The following is a 23416-nucleotide window of genomic DNA, read 5'->3' on the forward strand; positions in this document are numbered from 1 at the left end:
TATGTGTTGACTATTTCCAAAGAGGCATTTGGGACATCAATCAGTAATCATTTGTTTCCCATTAATTCATGCATGCATTTATTCATTCATTCATTCAATATTCGGTTCATTGTCTGATGGCGCTGAGAATCACAAATACAAAAAACAAGGTAATCTCTGTTTATAAATAGCACAATGCAGTTATATAGCTAAATATCAGATATGTTTTTTCCAAATTTACTCATCATCTGTAATAAAAGAAAAATGAAGTAAAACATCTGAGATTTGAACTACTCCTGGGTTGTCACTTTTCTTGTAGTAAACTGTAAAAGATTAGCATATAGTTCTTTGAGTTGGATCATTGTGTCTTCTGGTGTCTCAGTTATTAACTAAGGACAAGCTGGGTTTGCTGACAAGGAGATAATTGTATGGGAATCTGGGCCAGTGACCGCAGTTCCCATTAAAGAATTCTATCTAGAAGGATCAGGAGGCTAAGGCAGGAGAATCTCAAGTTCAAGGCCAGCCTCAACAAAAGTGAGGCTCTAAGCAACTCAGTGAGATCCAAAACAGAGCTGGGGATGTGGCTCAGTGGCTAAGTGCCCCTAAATTCAATCCCCAGTAGCCAAAAAAGACACACCCACACACTAATAGGGTCAACATAGCAGATTAAATGAGATGAGGGCAGGGTGGAAATTCAGAAGGAATGGGAATAAGCTAGTCAGAACTTCCTAAGGTAACTAGGCTATGAGGACCTAAGTCAGTGGTTCCCAAGCTTATATGCACATTGGAATCACCTGAGGAAGTTAAAAAACTCTCAGAAGATGTGATTTAATTGGTCTTAGATTAGTCTTGGGCTTTGAGGTTTTTAAAAGATTCTAATGCAAAAGAAGTTCAGGACCAAGTCTAAGTAATAGCTTAAGCCCACAAGGGTCCAGGAGTTTCGCAAAGTCTGCCTATCTTTGTTCTGCTAAAAACGTTTGAAAATGGTACAATACAAGTCCCATTAAAACTCATAGAATATTTGAGTTGAAAGGGAACCGAGATCATCTAGTTCAGAAACTGCAAATGGCAACCTCAGGTCATGGATGGATCCCAAACTTGTTAAGCCTGCAAAACATTTCTGAAAACCTGAAATGACTTTTCAACACTTAACTAAAAAATTTCACATAAAAATCCAGGTATGTGGCTTCTTTTAAAAACACATCTGACAATGCTGGACCTTAGCAATAGGCCAGCACTCAGTAGCAGTTTAACCCCTTAGCTGGAGTCTAGAGTCTATGACTATCATCTCCACCAGCCTGACCTCTACCAGAGGGCAGGACATAGGAACACAAGGACACAGAAATCATGTACCTATAACCAGAAGATTACCAAAACCAAGAAAAACTGAAACAGTCTGTTAAGAAGCCACAAATGGCAAGATATTTCTCTCTACACGATTATCCTACTTTTCAATATGAAAAGTAAGATTTAAAAAGGAACATTGGGTGCAATCATACTTAACGACATTTTTGATCCAGTGACTGTCTCAAAACAGGCAGAGTTTTAAATGACCAATTTGGAAACCAGTTGGCATCCAAAATCATCCTTGCAGAAAAGCCAAGTTCTGTGCTCTCTGATGATCTCTCACAAGTAGTTTCAAGCCTAGGAAGTTGATCTTCTGAGAATTATTTTGGGACTCTTCGGAGTTCATTCATGAGCCAAAGAGCACCACTGAGCAGAGCCAAGGAACCTGACTGGTGAGTGGCAGCCAAAGGAGTTGGAACGTACATCAGCAGAGTGCTAATGCCCAAGCCTGCCTGTTATAAAAATACAAAAAAATAGTAACTACAAAGACTGAAAATGACTGGGCTTGGATAACTAGATACATAAACCTCCACATTCTCCCATCACAACATTAAAAAATATACATATTTTTAAATTTCACAAGCAAGCATACTTAAAAATGAAAGAAATTCAAAGAGAATAAACCTAGAATTTCCCTTAGTTATTCCTCTACTCCTTCGTAGTTCCTAAAAAGTAGTTACCAGTTTCTACACAGTTGTATTTTCTTTTATACCTTTATAGAGATACAGTTTTGTGCTGTTAATATGTTGTTCTGTCACTTTTTTCCCACTTAACAATCTGTCTCGAGATATTTTAAACTGCTGTACAGTATTCCATGGTACTGAGGTACCATGGTTTTCCAGGTTGTTTCCAGTTTTTCCATCATTACAATTCTATAAGGAATTTCCTTCCTTATACAAAGTTTCCAGTTTTTCCATCATTACAATTCTATAAGGAATTTCCTTCCTTATACAAAGATGCTTGTGCAATGGGGTTTTTCTATGGCAGACACAAAGAAGTCAGTTTTCTGGTCCAAAGGATTATATGCCTAACATTTTAAATGATATTGCCAAGATGCCTCTGGAAAAAACTGTACAAGCTGGGTGCAGTGGTGCACACCTATAATCCCAGTGGACTGGAAAGCTGAGGCATGAGGCAGGAGGATCACGAGTTCAAAGCCAGCCTTAGCAATTTAGGGAGGCCCTAAGCAACTCAGTGAGACCGTGTCTCTTAATAAAAATACAAAAGAGGGCTGAGGTTATGGATCAGTGGTTAAGTGCCCCTGCATTCAATCTGTACCAAAACCAAAAAAACTACAAATTCAGGTGCTCACTAAGAATATTTGAAGGTATCCATTTTCCTACACCCATGCCAAAAACCGATTATCTTCCCTTTTAAAAAAACAACAAAAAAAACTTCATTTCTTTCTAAATTGACAGGCACAAAATAGTACTCATTGTTTTAATTTGCTCTTCTCCAATCACTGAATGTTTCATGTTTATTAGCCATTCATCATTCCTCTTGTGGGAACAGGGTATAGATATCCTTTACTTATTTTCTTATCATTAATCTTTTTAAATCTGCTAGAAATATTAAAAATATTTTCTTCTAGTCTATCACCTTCCTTTATAACTGTTTTGAGGATACCCAGACCAAAAAGTAATTTATACCTGCATATATGCCAAAGCCAGCAGAGTCACTGCTGCCATCTTGGTCCTCTGAGGAAGGGGGATCCTTCGGGAGAGGAAGTAGAGTGCTGTAATGGCAGTGACTGAAGTGATTCCCTGTGGGGACGAAAGACTCTTATCACAAGTGCTAGAGTCTCACTCACATTATGTGTCTCTCCTCGACCACTAAGCAACCATGAAATACTTCCTGTGTGAGTCACAGAGAACCACACTCTACTTCCACCCCCATCATTCCTCCTCAGGTTTCCTCCATGGTCCTCTTCTGCTTACAACTTAAATGTCAGTGTTACCTAGGATTACTCCCAAGTTTCTGGGTGTATCATTTCATACACACACTCTCAGCAATCTTATGCACTTTCCCATGTGGCTGTCCTCCAGGTGTGACCCTCACTTTTTAAATAATCTTTGCAACCTATTCCTAATCTTATCACTAATCCTATATATTTATTTAAAGTAGGCTGACCCCAACACATGAGGGTTATTGTTTTCCAGGGCCGTGAGTAGAAGACGTGGTAGTATTGCCAGCTGGCACTAAACAAGATCAAAAGTCTCATTTTCATTCCTACCCTTCAGAACAAAGGTCCAACACTGAATAAGGTCGTCCTCCTACATCTAAGATGTTTCTATTTCTACATCTATTTTCCTTTTCCTTTTCAGAGCTGTCCACAATGATAATTACAACCAGATTTTTACTTATGCCAAAATATTGTCTGGAAGTGGGGACTGAACCCACACAAGGTACCATGCTCTAGCCCCAGAGTTCTTGGATATCTGAGTCCTCTAGACCTCTTTCTGGATGTACTACCATCACCTCACAATCAACATGGCTCTATCATATGATATCTCCTATCTCTAGCTCCATGCTCACTCCAATGGTTCCATTTCTGTGGGTCCTGTTTTAAGCATGCTGTAGAAGAAACTTTGGAATTGCCTTTGATCTTTCTTCACCTTTATCCCTAAAAGCCAATCTTAACTCTGTTCCTTTAAAACCTCCCTCAGATCAGATTCACTATTCTTTTTAAATCCATCTCCCATCATACAGCTTTGTTCCTTGGCACTCAGGCCTGCATCAATGCCACAATAACTGCTTCTCAGGTCTCCTTAATGTATCGAGTCATCATGCCCAGGCTGCCAAGCCAATCTTAATATGGTCCATGGCAGGCCTTCAAAATCTATCATAACTTAAGCCAAAAAGTGCTGATGAAGCTTCTGCTCTTTGGGGCTCTTTGACAGCTATGCACTCAGCAATCACAGTCTCTGCCCTCTCTACTCAATCTCATGACTGCTGAAACGTCTGTAGGTATATTCAGGGTTGAGGGAGGTTATCATTTTCCAGGTGGTAAAAAACATATTTGAACTTTAAGAAGCTTGCAATATCTGGAAAGCTAGAATTTACCTGGAAGGGGTGTGAGTAATCACGATAAAAAATCAGAAAATTGGTTCCAGAATTTCTTCCAAAAAGAATAGGAAATACAGTTTCTGCCCTGTCTTCTGACTGTTGCCGTCACTGCTTCACAGACATTCCAAAGCCTTCCCAAGGCTCCCTGTGATCTGCAGCCCACCTCTACACTTACCAGAACCCGGTGATCAAACTGCACCATGGTAGGATTCTCGAAAACATTCTTCAGGATGGGGGAAAAGGTAAAGAGGTCCTGCGGGATCCAGGACTCTCCCATTTTGGGGAAGGAGTTATAAACAAGTCCAGCATCTAGTCCTGCCACGAAAGCCCCTGTGTTCCAAGGTAAATGAGATTTATTAAAATGAGAGGAAGAAGAAACCAAACATTAATTCTGATACAGAAAAAAGCCTATTATCCCAGAGTCAGATAAAGGGTCAAGTCGTAGAATAACAGAAAGACCTATAATAGGGGCTCAAACAGGGAATATATTATAATCACCACAGGAACTGAACAGCAGCTCTGTACCCTTTGCCTGCTTCTGCCCCAAGATTCTTGCATGTCTCCCCTACAGAAATGAACTTCAAGTTCTGGCTGGAGAGGCATATCAACTTGGAAGGATTCCTTTAGTGATTCTGATACCTTCCCTGTCCCCACCTGAGTATGCTGATCTTTTTGGAGATGTTCTTCCCAATAATCTCCCTAACTTCCTCAGGTCTCTGCTCGAATGTCACCTTACCAAAGAGATCTCCTCTGATGATCCTATACAAAATTGTGCTTTCCTACCTCACATATCTCCTCATTCTGCCTTTTTCTTTTTTTTCTTATTCACAGCATTGAAGACTATCTGACACATGGTTTTTATTCTGCATTATCTGTCTTCCCCAAGTGCTTGATAAATGTTTGTTGGATAAACATAAGAGATCTGAAAACCCCCAAAACTTATAAACTAAATCTTGGATAAACACATAAAGAGGGCATCTGAATTAGTGGATGACTGATCCATTATTCATCATCAAAAGATGATTTAGGGAAATATGGATCACAGTCCTCATTTTTGTGAATACAATTCATAAAGTTAAAATTTATTCTCTCATGTTGGAAAAAAATATTCAATCAATATTATTTTCATTTTAGAGCAGGGCTTTCCAATAGAACTTTCTGTGATAAGGGAAAGTATCCTATTTCTACAATATCCAATGCAATTGATGTGAGCCACATGTCTATTGAGTACTCAAAGAATGGCCAGTGAATGGCTGGGTGTGGTAACATACAACTATACTTCCAGCTATTGGGAGGCTGAAGCAGGAGGATCTGAAGTTCAAGGCCAGTGTGGCAACATACCAAAACCCCATCTCTAAAATAAACTAACCAACAAAATGTGCCTAGTGTGACTATAGAATTAAATTCTGGGGCTGGAGCTGGGGCTCAGCAGTAGCACATATGCCTGGCATGTGAGAGGCACTGGGTCTGAATCACACATAAATAAATAAATAAATAAATAAATAAATGGTCTATCAACAACTAAGAAAATATTTTTTAAAAAAGAATTAAATTCTAAAATTTATCTAATATTAATTAATTTAAGTTTTCATAACCATAGATGGCTACTGATTCCTCTGTTAAAATAGTACAGTTCTACAGTGAGAGAGGTAAAGGTGGAGGTGTGATTTAAAGAATTAAAAACTGTACTGGTCTCTCTGCCCCAGAGCACTCTCGATCTTTGACTGTCTTGGAGGGCAGGCCTTTTGTCTGAGCCATCTTGGTGTACTGTAACAATAACAATGATGCTTCCATAATATTAACAGCTAACACTTCTGTAGACTTTGCTATATGCCAGGTTCTACTGTATGTACTTCAAATATATTGTTCATATTAGAGCTATCATCTCCATTTTATAGATGAGGTCACTGAAGACCAGAGAGGTTCCACAGCTTGCCAAGTTTAGGAAGGTCATAGATGGTAAAGCCAGAATTTGAACCTGGGAAGTCTGGATCTAGGCAGATAAACAATATTTTTATTTAACTGACTGGATAGCAGGATTTTTGAAAAGGAGGAAGGAAGGAACAGAAAATAGAGGATAAAGATGGTGGGTATGATAGAAAGGTGTGAAAAGGAAGAAGGGGCAAAGCATCAGACAAGAGATTCTACTTGAAAGTATAATGAAAACAGGCCATCTCTGATGAGAAGAATCCTACCTGAGAGAGCTGTAAGGAACACGAGACCTGCTGTTCCATGAGCAAAACGTCTCAACCACAGGAGCTGGCGGGTTTCAGGCAACTAAAGAAAGAAAATCATTCAGATAAACTGAACTGCAGGAACTATGAAAGACAGCAAAGCTTTCCAAGGTCAAACCCAAGTGACAATTTAAGGTCAGATTTTTTCTGACCCTCTACTAGGCTAAATACTCGAAGCAGATATTCTGTTCTGACAAGCATCATATTTAATTTTAATTATGTATTTGCCATGTGTCTTCCCTGCTATCCTGAAAGTTTTGTGAGAACAGGAACTGCTGTCTGTCTGAGTAGAGTAACCCTAGCCTAGTGCTTGGCATGAAGGTACTCAACTACATATCTGTTTAGAACTGAATGACTTACATTCATCAGGGGAAAATGCTTTACCATGGTTCAAATGACATGGCTTTTCATGTTTTGTGTGATACTTAGTATTTTACAAATAAGGTCAGGATCAAAATTATATAAAATGCCTAGAGTGGAAGTTCTCACATTCAGTGTTTATAGTAAGGTCAAAATTTGTTTTTTAGTTTAATATAGCCAAATCCTGATACAAATAAACAAATATTTATTAAGAAATTCATGAGCCAGGCACAGTGGTGCATGCCTGTAATCCCAGTTACTGGGAAGGCTGAGGGAGAAGCATCACAAGTTTTGAGACCAGCCTCAACAACTTTTAAGACCCTGTCTTAAAACTAAAAACAAAAAGGGCTGGGGATGTAGCTCAGGAGTACAAACCTGTAGGTTAAATCCCCAGTACCAAAAAATCAAAAAGAAAACAACAACAAAAAGAAAAACAGGAGGAAAAAAAGAACTTTATGAATGGGTAACTATACAGATACAAAAAAGAAGTCAGAGTGCTGCCCTCAAGTGCTTTACAATGTAGAATATAAAAAATTATATGTTAGTAGTAAGGTATGGTAGGACAGTATATCAACACTGTCCAGTAGAACTTTATATGATGATGGCTATGTCTTATCATCTGTGGTTAATGAAGACTTGAAACATGACTAGTATTAAATGAGGTTAATTTTATTTAACATAAAGTTTAAGTGAAAAGTTTATTTTAATAATGTTAATTTTAATTATATTAGTTAACTAAAAATTGAAATAGCCCCATAGAACTCTCCAGCATAGCACTATAAAATTAATTGACCACCATCTCAAATCATTTCTATAATTAGGGGAATACAAAGAAATAAAAAGGGAAAAATACTTGATAGTTAGAAAATCATCAGTAACCTTTAAGAGTTCAATTTCAGTAGATGGTGTGTGGGTATATGTCTAAGTGGGTGTATGTGTAATGGTGAGTATGGAAGCCAGATTATAGGGACTGAAAAGAAAAAATGGGTTATCAGGAAATAAGAGTTATAGATGTAGGCAATTTGTTTTAAAAGTCTGACTTTCTAAGTCAGGAATTATTCAGATGTGGAATGCCTACTATGACAGTGTTTCAACCATCTGACTCCCCTGTCCTGTGGGGATAACTGCCAAGTTAACATCTCCAGTCCTTAACTTCGATCCAGGTCACTAGTTTCAAATACCTACTGATGATTCTACTTTAGAATCCTATGTTACCTCAAACTTCTCTTCATGAACAGTTTATCCAGGTGAATCTGGGATTTCAAAACCCAATATAATAATCACTGTTTTTAAATACTAGAAAAAAAATATCCTCTAGGAATGTGCTATCTGAAGACCTCTATCATAAATGAGGGTCCCAAAGAGTCCTACCTTGTTTTAAAATAAAAGCATAAAACGTAAACACTTGTATTTCTGTAGCGAGCCAGCCATGGGCTGTTTGTGTGTGAATTATGAGTATGAGTACATGAGTGGACTGGACTGATGATACCTCTCTGGGCTTGCTCTGCCTATGATCCCCACAAAGCACATGAGATGGGTGTGGCCTTCCATGATGTCAGTCAATCTGCTGACCATAAGACATCGCCAAGCTAGACTCAACCTCCTGAAACCTGACCCCCTTACTGGGGTGGAACTTTCTCAGAGTGTCTTCCCTTCAATAAAAAGGGGCTTCAGAATGTCCTACTCCTCTTTTTTTGTCTGCCTCCCTTGTGGGAGGTGGAGGAGAGGGGACGTTGCTGAAGAATCTCAAGGAAAAGGTATTTTCTCTGTCTTGGTGTGATTATTTCGTGCCAGCCCAGTTCATCTGGAGTGAACCTGAATGACTTAGTCGTGTGTCGCGACAAATTTCCCTAAAGAAAATCAGTAAAAAGAAAAACCCTTTTAGCCAAAATCACTAAGGTTTAATATAGTGTTAGACTTGAATAATAGGTCCCCATTTAACACGCAAAATATGGCTCTTGTATACCACCAAAGTTCTGATGTAGTTCTCGTTCTGGTCTCCCTTGCTTTTCCACGCTCTATCCCTTCTGGGGTGAAGTTTGAGGTGACATAAGATTCTTACGTAGAATCATCCAATGGGTATTTGAAACTGTGACCTGGATCCCAGGTAAGGACTGGAGATGTTAACTTGGCAGTTAACCCCACAGGGGAGTCAGATGGTTGAAACACTGTCATAGTAGGCATTCCACATCTGAATAATTCCTGACTTTGAAAGTCAGACTTCTAAAATAAATTGCCTACATCTATAGTTCTTACAGTCAAAGTGGCTGGGATATATCTTAATGTTGGTACTCATTTTCTTCCCCCAAATTCATTCTTTTATCTTTCCAACAGACAGTGTTGAAACACTACTCAGCTCCTATATGATCTAGCAATTCCATTTCTGGATATACATCCTAAAGAACTGACAGGATCTCAAAGAGATGTTTGCATACCCACATTCAAAGTGGCATTATTTACAATAGTTAAAAAGTGGAATCAACTCAAGTGTCTTTAGACAGATAAACAAAATGCAATGTATACATACAATGGAATATGACTAGGCCTTAAAAAGGAAATTCTTACCCATGTTATATCATGGAAGACAGTCATACATGAAATAAGCCAATCACAAAAGACATGTATTATTCCACTTATATAAGGTATACAGAACAGTCAAATTAATAGCAATAGAAAATAGCTGTCAGGAACTAGAAGGAGGTAAAAGAGGGGAGTTGTTATTTAAGGGGTATAAATAAGTTCTGGAGACTGGTAGCACAATACTATAAATATATTTAACATTACTGGATTGTACATTTAAAAATGGATAAATGGGGCCAGGGACATAGCTCAGTGGTATTTGACCCCTGGCATCACAAAAACAAACAAACAAAAAACAATCTAGTTTTTGGTAAATTGATGGATGTCATTTTAAGTGAATCTAAATTTTGATTTACAATTTCCTATTAGAACCAAAATTTCCATTTTCCTGACCCTGTCAGCATCCACGCAGATGTTGTAATAATCCATATACTGACCTTGTGCTGAGGGAGTAGCAGTGAGAGTGAGGTCCATAGACTGGCACAATAAAGAACAAGGGCTGATCCTAGGTGGGCGGCAAGGCGGTACTGACTGACCCGAGGGATATCATGAGAATCCGGTTTTTCTTCTAATCCACTTTTCACCATGTACCATCCCAACAGACCCTAGAACCCCCAAAAGAAGAGGCAAATCTAAGAAGGTTGAAACTGTGCAGTTTTACTAAGTGCAGCATCAGAAAAACTCCCTACCTGACCCTTCCTTTCCATACCTTGCTACATACCCAGCATTCCAAGACCACAAATACCACCATTAGTGCTTAACCATCATTTAATGTTTTAATGAAGTATCATCCAAATCTAGCAAAGTACACAAAAGTTTATCTGTATGAAAAACCTTACAAATACTTGATGGAGTTTAACATTATACAAATTAGTGAAACAGAACAAAAAGGATTCATAAAAACCAGATTACATTCCTTGGAAGAACTTTATAAAGGCAACAGGTAGCCAGGCGCGGTGGCATATGCCTATAATCCCAGCGGCTTGGGAGGCTGAGGCAAGCAGCCTGCAAGTTCAAAGCCAGCCTCAGCAAAAGCGAGGCACTAAGTAACTCAATGAGATCCTTTCTCTAAATAAAATACAAAATAGGGCTGTGGTTCAGTGGTCAAGTGCCCCTGAGTTTAATCCCTGGTACCCCCTCACCAAAAAAAAAAGCAACAGCCAAAAACAATTACTGTCAAGTTAAGTGATAATAAGACAATTATAAAAGTTTTGGAGTAAGTCATACAAATCTAACTGCTTTGTAAATATGTAAGTTCCCACTCTAAGTAAAATGAAACGGAAGATCCCAGTTTATGAGCTCTGAAATTGAATTCCAGTCAAAAGGCATTGGCCCTTGATTAAAAAAAAAAAAAAAAGTTGGTAATGAAAGTACATGTTTAAATCTACAGTATACATCATATTTTATAACTTTCTAATCTAACTGGTTTTTTCAATTAACCAAACAACTGTCAGTTTCAATCATATCTGGTAAGACACAGCCCTTTCAGCCCCACACTCTCAAGCCAGTAGAAGCCAGATCAAAGAAGGGGGATTCTACTACTCCTTTTAAATAAATACTCTTCAGGAAATGTTTTTGGACATTTCTTTCCCCTTTAAGGCTACCTGGCTATTCTAATTACCTTGATTTCATCTGTGTGACATTTCGAAGATGAAGGTACACACACTGTGATTCACCAGCCTCCACTTTCTTCTTCCCATAACCCTACCTAACATCTTAAATTTCTCCCTCCCCGGGAGTCTGTTTTTAGTGTCTATTTAATTCTAAAATACTTACTTTCATTTTGTTCCACTTGACTTTTAAGAGTTAACTAGTAAACTTTTATAAGTGTCTACCTCTGTTTCTATTACCTCCTTAATCCCTTGTAATTGGATTGTATTTTTACCACTTCTGAGTTAAATTAACCAATAGCTTTCTCCTGAACAAATTTTGATGATGTTTCTTTGATTCTCTCATACCATCCCTTAGGACCTCTATACTTCTACCCAAATACTTCTAAGTGTCTTCTCTCATGATTAATTTTCTTGGCTCTCGGCTTTACCTAACCTCTTAACTGTGGGGGTCTTTCAACACTCTCTTCCTTAGGAGGAGTTCCACTTACATGATTTTTTTTTTATTGATTATTTAAAGCATTACATAGCTCATGATATATCATCTTTCATACATTTGACTCAAATTGTGTTTTGAACTCCCATTTTCACCCCAAATACAGATTGCAGAATCACATCTGTTACATATTCACATTTTTACATAATGCCATATTAGTGACTGTTGTATTCTGCTACCTTTCCTATCCCCTACTATCCCCCCTCCCCTCCCCTCCCCTCCCATCTTCCCTCTCTACCTCCCCTGCTGTTGTTCAATTCTCTCCCTTTTTTTCCCTCCCCCTTGCCCCTCATAACCTCTTATAATTTTCACTTACTAGATTTTAAACACCATTTATACTTAAATTTATCTCTCAGCTACATCTGTATTCTAAGATCCTTCATCCCATAAAATGTTTTCCTATTTGCTTCTATAGCCATTCTAACATGGGGATCCCACTTTCCAATACAGCAAGCAAGCAAGACAAAGGGAAGAGAAGAGAACTCAGTAGGAGAACCACAATGGGAAATAAACTCTACTTTTTGTGGCACATGAAAAGGTATTTACTGAGCCAATTCTAGACACTCAACTAAGTGTTTTATGTACACCATCCATGCAAACCTAAATGACAGGCCTCATTATTATCCCTATTTACATATAAGGAAATCATAGCTTACAAAGGTCAGACAATGTGCCCTACTATGTAGCAGGGCCAGGGTTTAATGCCTGTGATACAAAATGCATACTCTTAACCATATTGTTGCGGTGTTTCAAGGATTACTTCTTTAAAAATAATACCAACTAGGAAGGTCCTTGGAGCCTCCCTGATGTCCCAATCTTAAATTCATCTTACCTGAAAGCAGACTAAGGCACAGAGAGCAAGAACACGTCCTTTCATGCCACGGTTAAGCCAGCCCTTTCTCCAAAAGTAAGCAGCAGGTAAGATGTATGCAAGGCCTACAGTTCGACCCCACATCCGGTGTGAGTATTCCATGTACCAGATGAACTTGAATTCTGCCAGCGTCATGTTGTGATTCAAGCTGAGTGAAATGGGAAGTCAAAAATGAAGAAAGAGGAAACATCCCTCTGATTTTATTTACCTATGGAATGCAGAAAGATTCTCAAACTTGAGCCTGCTTCCTCATCAGCAACCTCAGGATAAGTTTGGACTTAAAAGTTTAGATTAGGTAACTCACTAAATGTAACTGAACAAAAGATCAAGGAATCTACTGAATTTAAGTCAGCAAAAAACCGAATGGCTGCCAGGCATGGTGGCACATGTCTGTAATCCCAGTGACTTGGGAGTCTGAGGCAGGAGAATCCTAAGTTCAAAGCTTGACTCAGCAACTTAGCAAGGCTCTATGAAATTTGGCAAGACCTGTCTCTAAATAAAATACAAAAAAGACTAAGGATATGGCTCAGTGGTTAAGTGACACTGGGTTCAAACCTCAGTACCGGGGGGGGGGGGGGGGGGGGGGGGAAGAATGGGGTTAGTGGGATGTTTACCTGATTCTAATACTTACATTTTAAATTCTGGAAATTGCTGGTATTTTTGGAATTCAGTTTCCCATTCCTCTTGGCTTGTAGGTGGCTTCATCTCCTTTATTAAATGCCAGTCTACCATTGAGAGGCCAGACTCTGTCAGCCTTAGGATAGGAAATAAAATTTTGAGTGTGGGTATGAAGCTAGATTATTCATAAAGAGTTTATAGCAATAAGCAGATCTAACATTAACCCCACTAAAAGTAAACCCACAGTTTCATTGTTTCCTCTTTTGACATCTTTCTCTTCTACTGCTTAGAATTTGTAAGAAACAGGTCCCATCAGGTACCCATTTCTTTACCCTCTTATTCTCTCAATCTTTTCATTGAACTCTCCACCCTTAATTCATTCACTAGCCTTCCTTGACAGCCCAAATCAACCTTCAGACCAAAGAAATATATCTTAAATGCATAGCCAACACACTTTTTTTCTTTTTCTTTTAGTGCCAGAGATTGAACCGAGGGTCTCACACATGCTGAGCACACACTCTACCACTGAGCTACATCCTCAGTCATAACGAACATTATTTACACAGGAAAAAGAAATTTGTTATAGGCATACAGGTCTAGGTTCTTCTGTGAATTTAAAGACAATAATATTCAAATTTGTTGTAGTTTCCCATAATAGCTTATTAACATATCAGGCATTGTGATATAAGGGCACTGGGAATATGGACAGAATTTGAGGAATACACACTTTATTAAAACCAGAAAATATTTTTACCAAAAGGAGTCAGGCAGGGTTCTTCGATGTCTGATTTTAGACCAGGAGCAAGAACTATACAAAATGGGCCTGGAATATTTTCTCTTATCAGAAAGCAAGGAGTCTATCAAAGGTAACTAAAACTATCAAAAAGACACTTTTAAGAGAGTCCCACCTGCTATCATTATAGGACAGTTTAAGCAAATCATCAACACCATCATCACAGGGGACTAAAACATATCAAATGCATCTAAATCTATAAGCAAACAATTATACTTATTATATACTTACACAAATGCTTTATTATTCATGAATGTTCTAATCGCCTATAAAGTATTTTGGTATTTTGCCCGTTCATCCTCAATCTGAATCTGATCAAGCAACTAGTCATTCACAGGACACATAGGGAATGAAGGGACATGTTAAATATCACCACAAACAGTCAGCAAAATCCAGACTATAGATAACCATAGGACAAATGATGTGGGCTTCTTTGAGAACAAAAAAACCCTGCAAATCAGGAACAGAAAGTCTAAATCTACAATGTTTGTTCATAGATTTAAAGAGAACTTACTAAGGCATATGAACCAATTCTGATGTATGGAACTCCTAAGGGTTTAATTCACACAAACAAACAGTGAAAAGTTTTGAGAGAAATTTGAATGTGGACTAGAGAGGAAAATATATACAAACAATGCACACCTACCCCTTAAGACCTAAATTAGTCTTGGTGATAGGCTCCTGCGAATAAAACACTGACCTGTTTTATGGCAGGGAAAACCATCAGACATGTTCCTTCTTTAAGACCTCAGTTTCTGCATCTGTAAAATTAGAGAGCTAGACTATATGATCCCTAAGGTCCCTTTCCCCTCAGTCATCCTGTGTGTCTACTAAAAACCCAAATACCTGACTCACTATGAGCAAACTACTCACCTAGTTACTCCACCAAGAATAACTGCTCCAGCCACTGTTCCACTGCAGACCAGGAGCCATCGGCCCACCACCCGATCAGCAGCCTTTGAGGGAAGGGACGCTGTTTCCCTTCCAGATTGCAAAGCCACTTCAGAGACAGTGCTGTACTGCCCTGACCTCAGAGGGCGTCTGATGCCACAGCTGCAACCACACTAAGGACCAAGATAGACAGATTATAACTAAAGAAATGAGGAACAGCTCCTAGCCACACTCAATCCCAATTTGGGCCAAAGTAAGCTGTAAGACCACATATATCTCCATAGCTACAGCCCTGGTAAATCATCATTTCTTAAGTGGAACACTGGTTTTTCTGCCTCATTCTAATAGTTCTCTGCATATGCCCCTGCCTCTGACTTCACTCTACACCTAGATAAGGATTATTTTCTTTCTCCTCTGCAACACACCCTGTCCTCTGACTGCTTAACTACTGCAGATCTCAGCTTATATGTCATTTCCTCTGGGAAGTGCTCCCAGACTTTCTGCAATGGGTCACTCCCATAGGATACTGTACCTCTCCTATCACAGCCCTTAAAACATCTTAATATATCTTCATTACAATGAGCTCTGGAAGGCAGAATCTGGTCAGGCTTACTCTTTCCCTCCTGCTACCTTTATATCTAACACCGTTTCCTGTGACTTCCTCCAGGGCAGGAATCTTGCAGTATTTATCTTTCTCTCCCCCGTTCCTAACACAAAATAATTACCCCACGATGATCAGTTAAGAGAATTCATGCCCTCTTCTGGCTGTATCCCTATGAGTAAAAAGATCCATGTTCAGTTTCCTACTTCTAATTAAACACCGTTAGACGAGTAATTTGAATTAAGCCTCAATTCCCTCTGTGTAGATTGGAGTTATGATTACTGTTTGGGTTTTTTTTTTGGCAAAAATTAAGTGTGCATGTAAAAAGTGCTGCGCTGTTACCATGTACTAAATGTTTGATGTGTAATTAAACCATTTAATCCTCACAACAAGCTTAAGATGTAGGTATTGTTTACAAAGACATCGTGGTACAGAAAAGTTAAGTAAGTTGGCCGATAACATACAGCAGCAAGCAGCATGTCCGGATCCGAACTCGGGTGCTCTGAATACATAAAATGGCAGAGTGAAATGGAAGGAGCTAAAGTAACATGACTTGGGGCTCTATTATCTTTATTCTGGCCTTTTCACCCCATCCCCGCTTCCGGAGTCGAGGAGGTGCGGTACCTGTGTTCTAGGCGCCGCCCTAGGCACCAAAAGCCGGACACTCTGGCTCCCCAGCAAGGTTTTCAAGGGCGGAAAGAGCAACCGCTGCATAGTTACACCAGCGCACAACAGCCAGCAGCACAAGCCAGCGCTCCACGGACTCCTTTCTCCGCCACAGAAAGCAGAAGCACTTCCGGGTCAGGCAACACCAGCTTGTCATTCGCGCGAGACTGGCGACTGCACGTGTGCTGGCGATTCTGCTTCCGTAGAGGCTGCTGGGGCTCGGGGTTCGGGGGCGCGCACGGCGCGCGCCGCCGTGGAGGACGCGCTTATCCGGTCGCGCGCGCGGCAACCCCGGCTGGGAGTGGAAACCGAAGGCACCCGGGGGAGAAACGTGTAGAACATGAAGAGGCAGGGGGCGTCCTCCGAGCGGAAACCAGCGTGGATAGCGTCGGGGAAGGCGGGTGCGGAAGGTGGTGGGGCCGGGGGCGGTCGGCCGGCTTGGGGCCTGGCCTGTCACGATTTCTCTCTCCCGGAGGCGTTTCCCCAGTCCCTGGCGCGGCGTGTCCTAGCCTTACGGCTTTAAGGGTGTGGTAACGTGAGCTGGTGCCGGTGCCGCCCATATGGGTTCAAATCCCGGCGCCACCACGCTCCGTCGTGCGACAGTAATGCGAGTTGGTTAGCTCGTCCCAGCCGTTCGTCACCCAGTTCCCCCTCACCATCGCCGTGAGAGCCCATGGAGAGCGGACCAGGCCTCATCTGTGGTGGCCGCTCAGCAGCTTGTAGCTGCCACAGCGGCCATGCCGTTTGTTCCCAGAGTCACTGCTGCCAGGTGGCAGTGGCCCCAAGTCCCTAGTTCTCCCTCCGCGCCAGGGCTGGCTAACCGAGCGGGCTCTGCAGGATTTTCCAGGTGCCTTCTCCTCCTACTCCGTGAATTCTTGGTTCTATCTCCGTTTTTTTTTTTTTTTTTTTTTGTCTCAGGATTCCCTTATCCTAAAAATTATTAGAAACCTCCAAGGAGCTCTATATGGGTTATAGCTGTCGATTTCGATCATACTGGAAATTAAAACATTTTAAAAACGACAGACTAATTAGAAAATAACTATAATAAACCCTTTACATGGAAACGTAACTTTTATGAAAATTAAATATTCTTAAAGTATAGAAAGTGACTATGTTACAGATTTTTCAAAACTCTTTTACAAATATTAACTCAACTTCATGGAAGACAATTGGATTCTCATACCTATTTTTGCATTTAATCTGATGTGTCAAGTATCCCCCTGAAAACTTCACTTGTAAGAGTGAGCGAAAAAGGCAACTAAAGTCTTATTATAAAAAATGATTTTAACTCCACAAATTGAAAGAATTTCAGAGGTCCTGAACTACCTCATTTTGAGCACTACTGCTTCAGACAAGTATCTTTTCCTTTGATCTGTACAAATAACTGTTGCTTAGTACACTTCCCTTACTCTACCTGCTGTCATAGCCTTTTGTGTGCATCTCCACCCTCCCTGGCAGGGTCATTTCTGGTGTGAGGCTAATGGTAATACTGCAGCATTGTCCAGTTCCATCTGTGTGACAATGATGTGGTAGCCATTAGGAGACTTAGGGAGTTAAAGCCATGTTGTTGATTAAGAGAATAGATTGTAAGGGTCCGGCGAAACGTCGGAGGAAGAGACCACAAGAGACTGTCTTATGCAACAGCAGAAGGGAGGGTTTATTTGGAGACCAGCATGCTAGGGCCCAGAACTCTCTATAGCAAAGAGAGAGAGAGCCCTGAGAACAGCTTAAGCAGAGCTTATATACTTTCCTTGGAGAGGGCTGGGAGAGAAGTTACATTTTGTAGTTTGGCAGTTGGGGACAGCTCATTCTGGGAACAAGATTAGCAAACAGTTCACAATTGGGGACAGCACATCCTGGGAACAAGATTAGCAAACAGTGTTTTGTTAAGCATATAGAAAAATGGAGTGACAAGTACCTATTTTATTAACCTTTCATTCCCCACTTCTTCTTCTGGCTACTTTTAATCATAAAAGTGATCATTGGGGGGTGTCACATTTTATGTCTGTTAGTGGGGTATATTGTTGTCTGATTACCATAAGTTTGATTTGTCTAATTTGGGGCTTGGAGAAAGGAAACTACACGGTTGAGCAAACAGGGTCCTAGAGTTAGCAACAATATAAGAATTATTAGAGGACCGGCCAGGGCTGATAAAATTGTAGTTAACCAGGGGGACTGTGTGAACCAAGACTCATACTACCCTTTTTGGGCCTCTCTCTCTCTCTCTGACGCTCTTCAAGGCGTCTTCTTAGTTTACTCATAGATTCTTTTACAACTCCAGTATGGTCGGCATAAAAACAACATTCTTCCCTCAATGCAGCACAAAGGCCCTCTTCTCTCATGAAGAGGAGGTCCAACCCTCACCTGTTCTGTAAAACAACTACAGAGAGAGAGGTTAAAGATTCCTGCAAAGCTGTGATGGAGGTTTCTAATATCTTTAAGTTTTGGTCCATTACTGTTTCTAATTGGGTCATTTTGTGTCCCATGGACCAGGGCAGTGGTCCCTGTGCCCACCCCTGCAGCAATTCCCATTCCTAATAAGATGGCTAAAGTGAGGGATATAGGTTCCCGGCGGAACCGGGTTGTATGTCCCCTTATTTGATCTTTAAATGAACCTGCGTCATGATAGAGCACTCTGGGAAACATCTGCACTATTATACAGTTAATCACATCTGTTGACCATTTTATGAAAACATAAATAACGTTTAAGTATATAGAGAATTATACTGTTGTAGGGACGGACAAGGCAAGGCACCTAAGATAGCACTGAAGACAGGGAAACAGTCCTATTTGGTTGCAACCAGATTCAGAGGGCATTGCTTCTGTTGTAATCAATTAATCCCCTGAACCCCAAGTTTAGGTAGTTTCAGAATTTTGTACTCAACATATAAGGGAAGGGGCTCAGAAGTTCACAAAAAGCAGTTTTTGTTTCTGTTTTTTTCCTCTGTTCTGGGCAAGTTAACTTTTCAAGGACACCTGGGAGGGGGAGAACTTTTTCTTTTTTTTTTTTTTTTCTTGCCAGCTGTTACCATGGAGCCCAGTTGATAACTTTTTTATCTTAGAAATGTAGCCATCTCTGTAAAGCCCCAGCTCAAGGCCAGAGGACCTGTTCACATATTTTGTGAAAAACTAGTAAGGGGGTGTCTAGTTTAGGAGTGCTGATTTTTCCAGCCAGTGGCCAAGTAGAACAGGGCAACATGAAAAGAGGAAGTTTATCTATACTGAACTCTTTTATAGGGACTCTTTTGCTGAAAGTCCTAAAGTCAGCCATGGTGAAGACTTCTGGAGAAGGTCAGTTAAGACTTTTCTGTGGGCCTGGTACAGAGGGGGAGGACGGAGAAGGCGGTGCTGAGAGCAGTTCCGTGGATTTGAGAATGAGGAAGGATAGATGTAAAAGAATAATGGGAAAGGGGTTTGGGATTTTCCTAGCAACAAAAACTTGAGTGGTAGAACAGGTAGAGTAGAGGGGAAGACTAGAGTGAGTATCCCAAAAAGCCTGTGAGGGACTTTAAATTTTTAGTAACCTGTTTTCAGTGATGACAAAGCAACTTTAAAGGCCATTTTCATTACATCTTGGATAGGAGTCTGAGGGCTCTCCTCAGCTGGTTTGAGCTTTGGGTTAGCTGGTAAGAGGACCTGGTGGGACCCGGTGTGGGCACTGACAGGAGAAGAGAGGAGTGAATGGGTGGAGAGATACCTCAGTACCTGTTACTTCAGCAAGGGGGCAATGGTCTGAGAACCGGCGGAGGTTTGGGTTCCATCAGGTAGCCCCTGTATGTTTACATCCTTATGACTTACAGGAGAAGTCGGTTTTTCCCCCACACAGCCGTGACTGTTTGTGGCTTTGATAGTCCGCCGGGCAAACATAGTAATCTAGGTTAGCCAACCTACATCTGGCTCGCGTGTCCCTACATCCATAATGTTTGTTTCTATTATCTATGGTACGGAAGGGATTTAATGGAATTTTAGTGGGATCCTCTTCATCAGGGATACCCAATAGGAAAGACCTATAGCCAGCTGACAAATGTCTGGGTGGAGAGATGGCCACCAGTTCCCTAAGGGGGCTGTATGTGAGATAGATCATACTTTTTGTCCAGTAGGATTTGTGATTAGCCATCGCTGCTGTACGGGCTGATGAGGGTTAGGACTACTGGTGGTCAAGAGGAGAGTCCATAGCCTTATCCACACGGCAAATACGCTATTTGAGAGGGTTACCAGTCTTTTCCAATTTCCAGCCAGAGTCTGGACAGGGCGCAGGCTTGAGATGAGAGGCATGGATCCAGGAAGTGATTCCGTTTACCTTTACCGCTGTAGGTGTTATAAGTAGCACCTCGTATGGTCCTTTCCAGCGGGGTTCTAGGGATGACACCTGATGTCGTCTTATGTAGATGAAGTTTCCCACTTGATATCGGTGTGGAGTTCCTTCATCCCCAGGTTGGTAGGCAGTGGCCAGCTGTTTCCACAGGTATCACTGAGTTTTTTTTTTTTAAAGCTTTAAGTCTGTCAAGCAAGGGGGTGTGGAAGGAATTGTTAGGTCTTAGAGTTGGGGTTAGGTCCCTTACTGGAGGAGGGGCACCATAGAGAATTTCATAGGGGGTGAGGTTACACAAAAAAACAGAGGGAGTATTTCTTGTATGAAACAGTGTATAAGGCAGGAGCATAGTCCAATCTTTTATGCCGGTCTCTAAGCTTAATTTCGTTAAGGTCTCTTTAATGGTTCTATTTATTTTTTCTATCTGTCCTGAGCTCTGGGGTCTATAAGCACAATGTAACTTTTAATTAATCCCCAGGGTCCTGGCTAACCCCTGACTTACCTGGGCCACGAACGCCGGTCCATTATCAGACCCTATTACCTTAGGCAGGCCGTATCTTGGAAAAATATCTTCCAGGATCTTCTTGACCACAATTTGCACCATTTCTTTTTTTGTGGGGAAGGCTTCAATCCATCCTGAAAATGTATCTACAAAGATTAGGAGATATTTAAGTCCATACCTTGCTGGCTTAATTTCAGTAAAGTCCACTTCCCCAAATTGTCCTGGTCTGGTTCCTTGAAGGTGCCTTCCTGCAGGAAGCTTGGAAGGGTAAGCATTAACCAATCTATAGACCCGACAGGCTTTTGTTACCCGTTCAGCTATTTCCTTTTGCTGTGAGCCGGTTAATGGAAAACTCTGTTCTTGATCCTTCAGGAATGCCTGCAATTTCTTTGAACCAAGGTGAGTGAGTTGATGTACATTTTTAATGTAGTGTAAGGCTTTTTGAAATTGCAGGCTGGGCTCAGTAAAGTCGAGGAGTTCAGTATCTGTGTCCTTATGTTCCCCCGGTGTGGAAAGTGTTAACATGGTTACTCCATTTAGGGCTGCCAATTTAGCCTCTTCATTTGCCCTTTTGTTAGATGGGGGTGGTGTCTGCACAACGGTTTGTTTTCTGGGCTCAGTGAGCCATTGTTTACCGCCCCTAAGGGAATAGTCCAGGAAAATTACTTCTTGCTGTCAAATTTGGGCCTTTTTGGCAGAAGCTCTATACCCGAGTTGAGCAAGCTCGGATAATAGTGCTTGGGTCCCAGACTCACAGTTTTCCTTTGTATTGGCTGCCAGTAGCAGGTCATCCACATATTGAAGCAGGGTGACTTTGGGGTGCGTAGTTCTGAAGTTGTTGAGATCTCTGTGGAGGGCTTCATCAAAGAGAGTGGGGGAGTTTTTGAACCCCTGTGGGAGTCTGGTCCAAGTTAGTTGACCAGATGTTCCGGTTTCTGGGTTTACCCATTTGAAAGCAAACAGCAACTGACTATCTTTGTGCAGAGGCAAGCAAAAGAAAGCATCTTTTAAGTCCAGAACAGTATACCATTTTCGCTCAGGGTTCAGGGTGCTAAGCAGATTGTACGGATTAGGTACTGTGGGGTGAATGTCCTGCACTCTGTTGTTGGTCTCTCTTAGGTCTTGAATGGGGTGATAGTCCCTGGTTCCTGGCTTTTTTACTGGTAGCAGGGGAGTGTTCCAGGCCGATTGTCAGGGCCAGATATTTCTGAATATGGGACCTTATCCCATCTTTAGTTTTTTTTTTTTTTTTTTTTTTTTTTTTTTGCTCAGAGGATATTGTTTAATATTAATTGGGGAGGCTGAGGTTTTTAACTCCACTGTTATTGGAGGTTGTTTTACGGCTAGGCCTAACCCAGCAGTTTCTGCCCAGGCATCTGGGTAATCTGTTATCCATTTCTGGGATAGCTTGCCTGTTTGATCAGTCTTGGGGGGTGTGAAGAGTTGATGTTCATCTTTTACTGACATAGTTAAAGCCATGACTATAGGAGTTTTTACTGAAGGATTTAGAAATTTCATTTGGGGGCCTTCAGGGTTAAAAGTTATTCTGGCCCGGAGTTTGGTGAGCAGATCTCTGCCCATCAATGGGGCCAGGCATTCTGGGATCACTAGGAAGGAGTGATGCACTTTTCCTTTCCCCAGGTCCATGGTCCTCTTAGTTGTCCAAGCCCGATATTTACTGCCATTAGCCCCTTGAACTAGAGACCTTTTAGTTGATAGAGGGCCCAATGGGGCCTTAAGGGCTGAGTATACTGCCCCTGTATCCACTTCAAAGTTTACTGGGGTCCCCTCCACTTCAAAAGTTACTTTGAGCTCGGGGAGGGGATCCGAGCCCCAACTTTCTTAGTCATCCTCCAGAGTTAGAATGGCTGGCTGGCGTGGCTGTTTCTTTCTAGGGCACTCTTTGGCCCAGTGTCCTTTTTCTCTACAGTAGGCACATTGATCTGAGGCCAGAGGTGGCTTCTGGCATGGGCCCAGGTATCCCTTTCTGTCTCCCTGTCTCTTAACTTCTGGCCTATTTGTTGTTGTAACCAGGACCTTAGTCAATGCCTCAGTCTGTCTTTTGCTTCTTTCATCCTCCCTTTGCTCCCTTTCTTTCTCCCTCCTTTGTTCCTTCTCTTCCTCAGTTTCTCTCTTATAGTATACCTTCTCGGCTTCTCTGACTAAATCTCTCAAAGTCATATCTTGTAATCCATCTAAGCGTTGTAATTTTCTTTTAATATGCAGGGCAGCTTGCCCAATAAAGGCCATCATAACAGATGCCTTTTGATCCTCTGCCTGAGGATCAAAAGGAGTATATTTCCTATATGCCTCCATAATTTTTTCCAGAAACATAGAGGGAAATTCATTAGGCCCTTGAATGATCTCTCTTACCTTGGCCAAATTAGTTGGCCGTCTAGCGGCTGCTTGGAGACCCACTATTAGAGCCCAGCGATAAGTGGACAGATGCTCCCTACCTTTAAAGGTGTTGGGGTCCCAGTTGGGTTGGTT

At 41.1% G+C, this 23416-nt stretch overlaps 2 protein-coding genes across 6 annotated transcripts in view; one reads left to right on the top strand and one right to left on the bottom strand.

Annotated features, from left to right (window-relative positions):
* Positions 1 to 145: 145 nt before the first annotated feature.
* COX15 (cytochrome c oxidase assembly homolog COX15) lies at positions 146 to 16261 on the bottom strand. 4 transcript variants are annotated; one of them, XM_081268480.1, is made up of 9 exons: positions 16071 to 16261; positions 14828 to 15018; positions 13175 to 13297; positions 12505 to 12691; positions 10004 to 10171; positions 6588 to 6669; positions 4568 to 4722; positions 2976 to 3039; positions 146 to 1778 (listed from the first exon to the last, which is right to left on the bottom strand). In XM_081268480.1, exons 1-9 carry the CDS (start codon positions 16158 to 16160, stop codon positions 1762 to 1764), a joined length of 1077 nt encoding a protein of 358 aa, XP_081124606.1. In that variant the 5' UTR covers positions 16161 to 16261; the 3' UTR covers positions 146 to 1761. The 4 variants fall into 4 exon arrangements, with proteins under 4 accessions (XP_081124606.1, XP_081124604.1, XP_081124607.1 ...); XM_081268478.1 differs by having other exon boundaries at positions 2976 to 3089; XM_081268481.1 differs by lacking the exon at positions 16071 to 16261 and adding an exon at positions 14655 to 14715 and having other exon boundaries at positions 2976 to 3089; positions 14828 to 14967.
* A 71-nt stretch (positions 16262 to 16332) lies between these two features.
* CUTC (cutC copper transporter) overlaps positions 16333 to 23416 on the top strand; it is a 28591-nt gene continuing 21507 nt past the window's right edge. The window contains exon 1 of one of the 2 annotated variants that reach the window (XM_081268483.1): positions 16333 to 16513. In XM_081268483.1, coding sequence (XP_081124609.1) covers positions 16453 to 16513 — 61 coding nt within the window. In that variant the 5' untranslated portion in view covers positions 16333 to 16452. Of the gene's footprint in view, positions 16514 to 19263; positions 19404 to 23416 lie in introns of those variants that run through there. The other variant, XM_081268482.1, reaches the window with a different exon arrangement.

Source organism: Spermophilus citellus (assembly GCF_964194105.1).
Source record: "Spermophilus citellus genome assembly, chromosome: 15".
In the NCBI taxonomy this organism is placed as follows: Eukaryota; Metazoa; Chordata; class Mammalia; order Rodentia; family Sciuridae; genus Spermophilus; species Spermophilus citellus.

Bases quoted from the DNA above. Each gene is read 5' to 3' on its own strand.
- COX15 (XM_081268478.1), bottom strand. From the start codon at position 16,160: ATGCAGCGGTTGCTCTTTCCGCCCTTGAAAACCTTGCTGGGGAGCCAG. The intron at 10,172-12,504 runs GTAAGATGAATT...TGGGGGTTCTAG, and splicing joins GTGCCTTAGTCTGCTTTCAG to GGTCTGTTGGGATGGTACAT. The intron at 4,723-6,587 runs GTAGGATTCTTC...CTTGGAACACAG, and splicing joins GTTCCTTACAGCTCTCTCAG to GGGCTTTCGTGGCAGGACTA.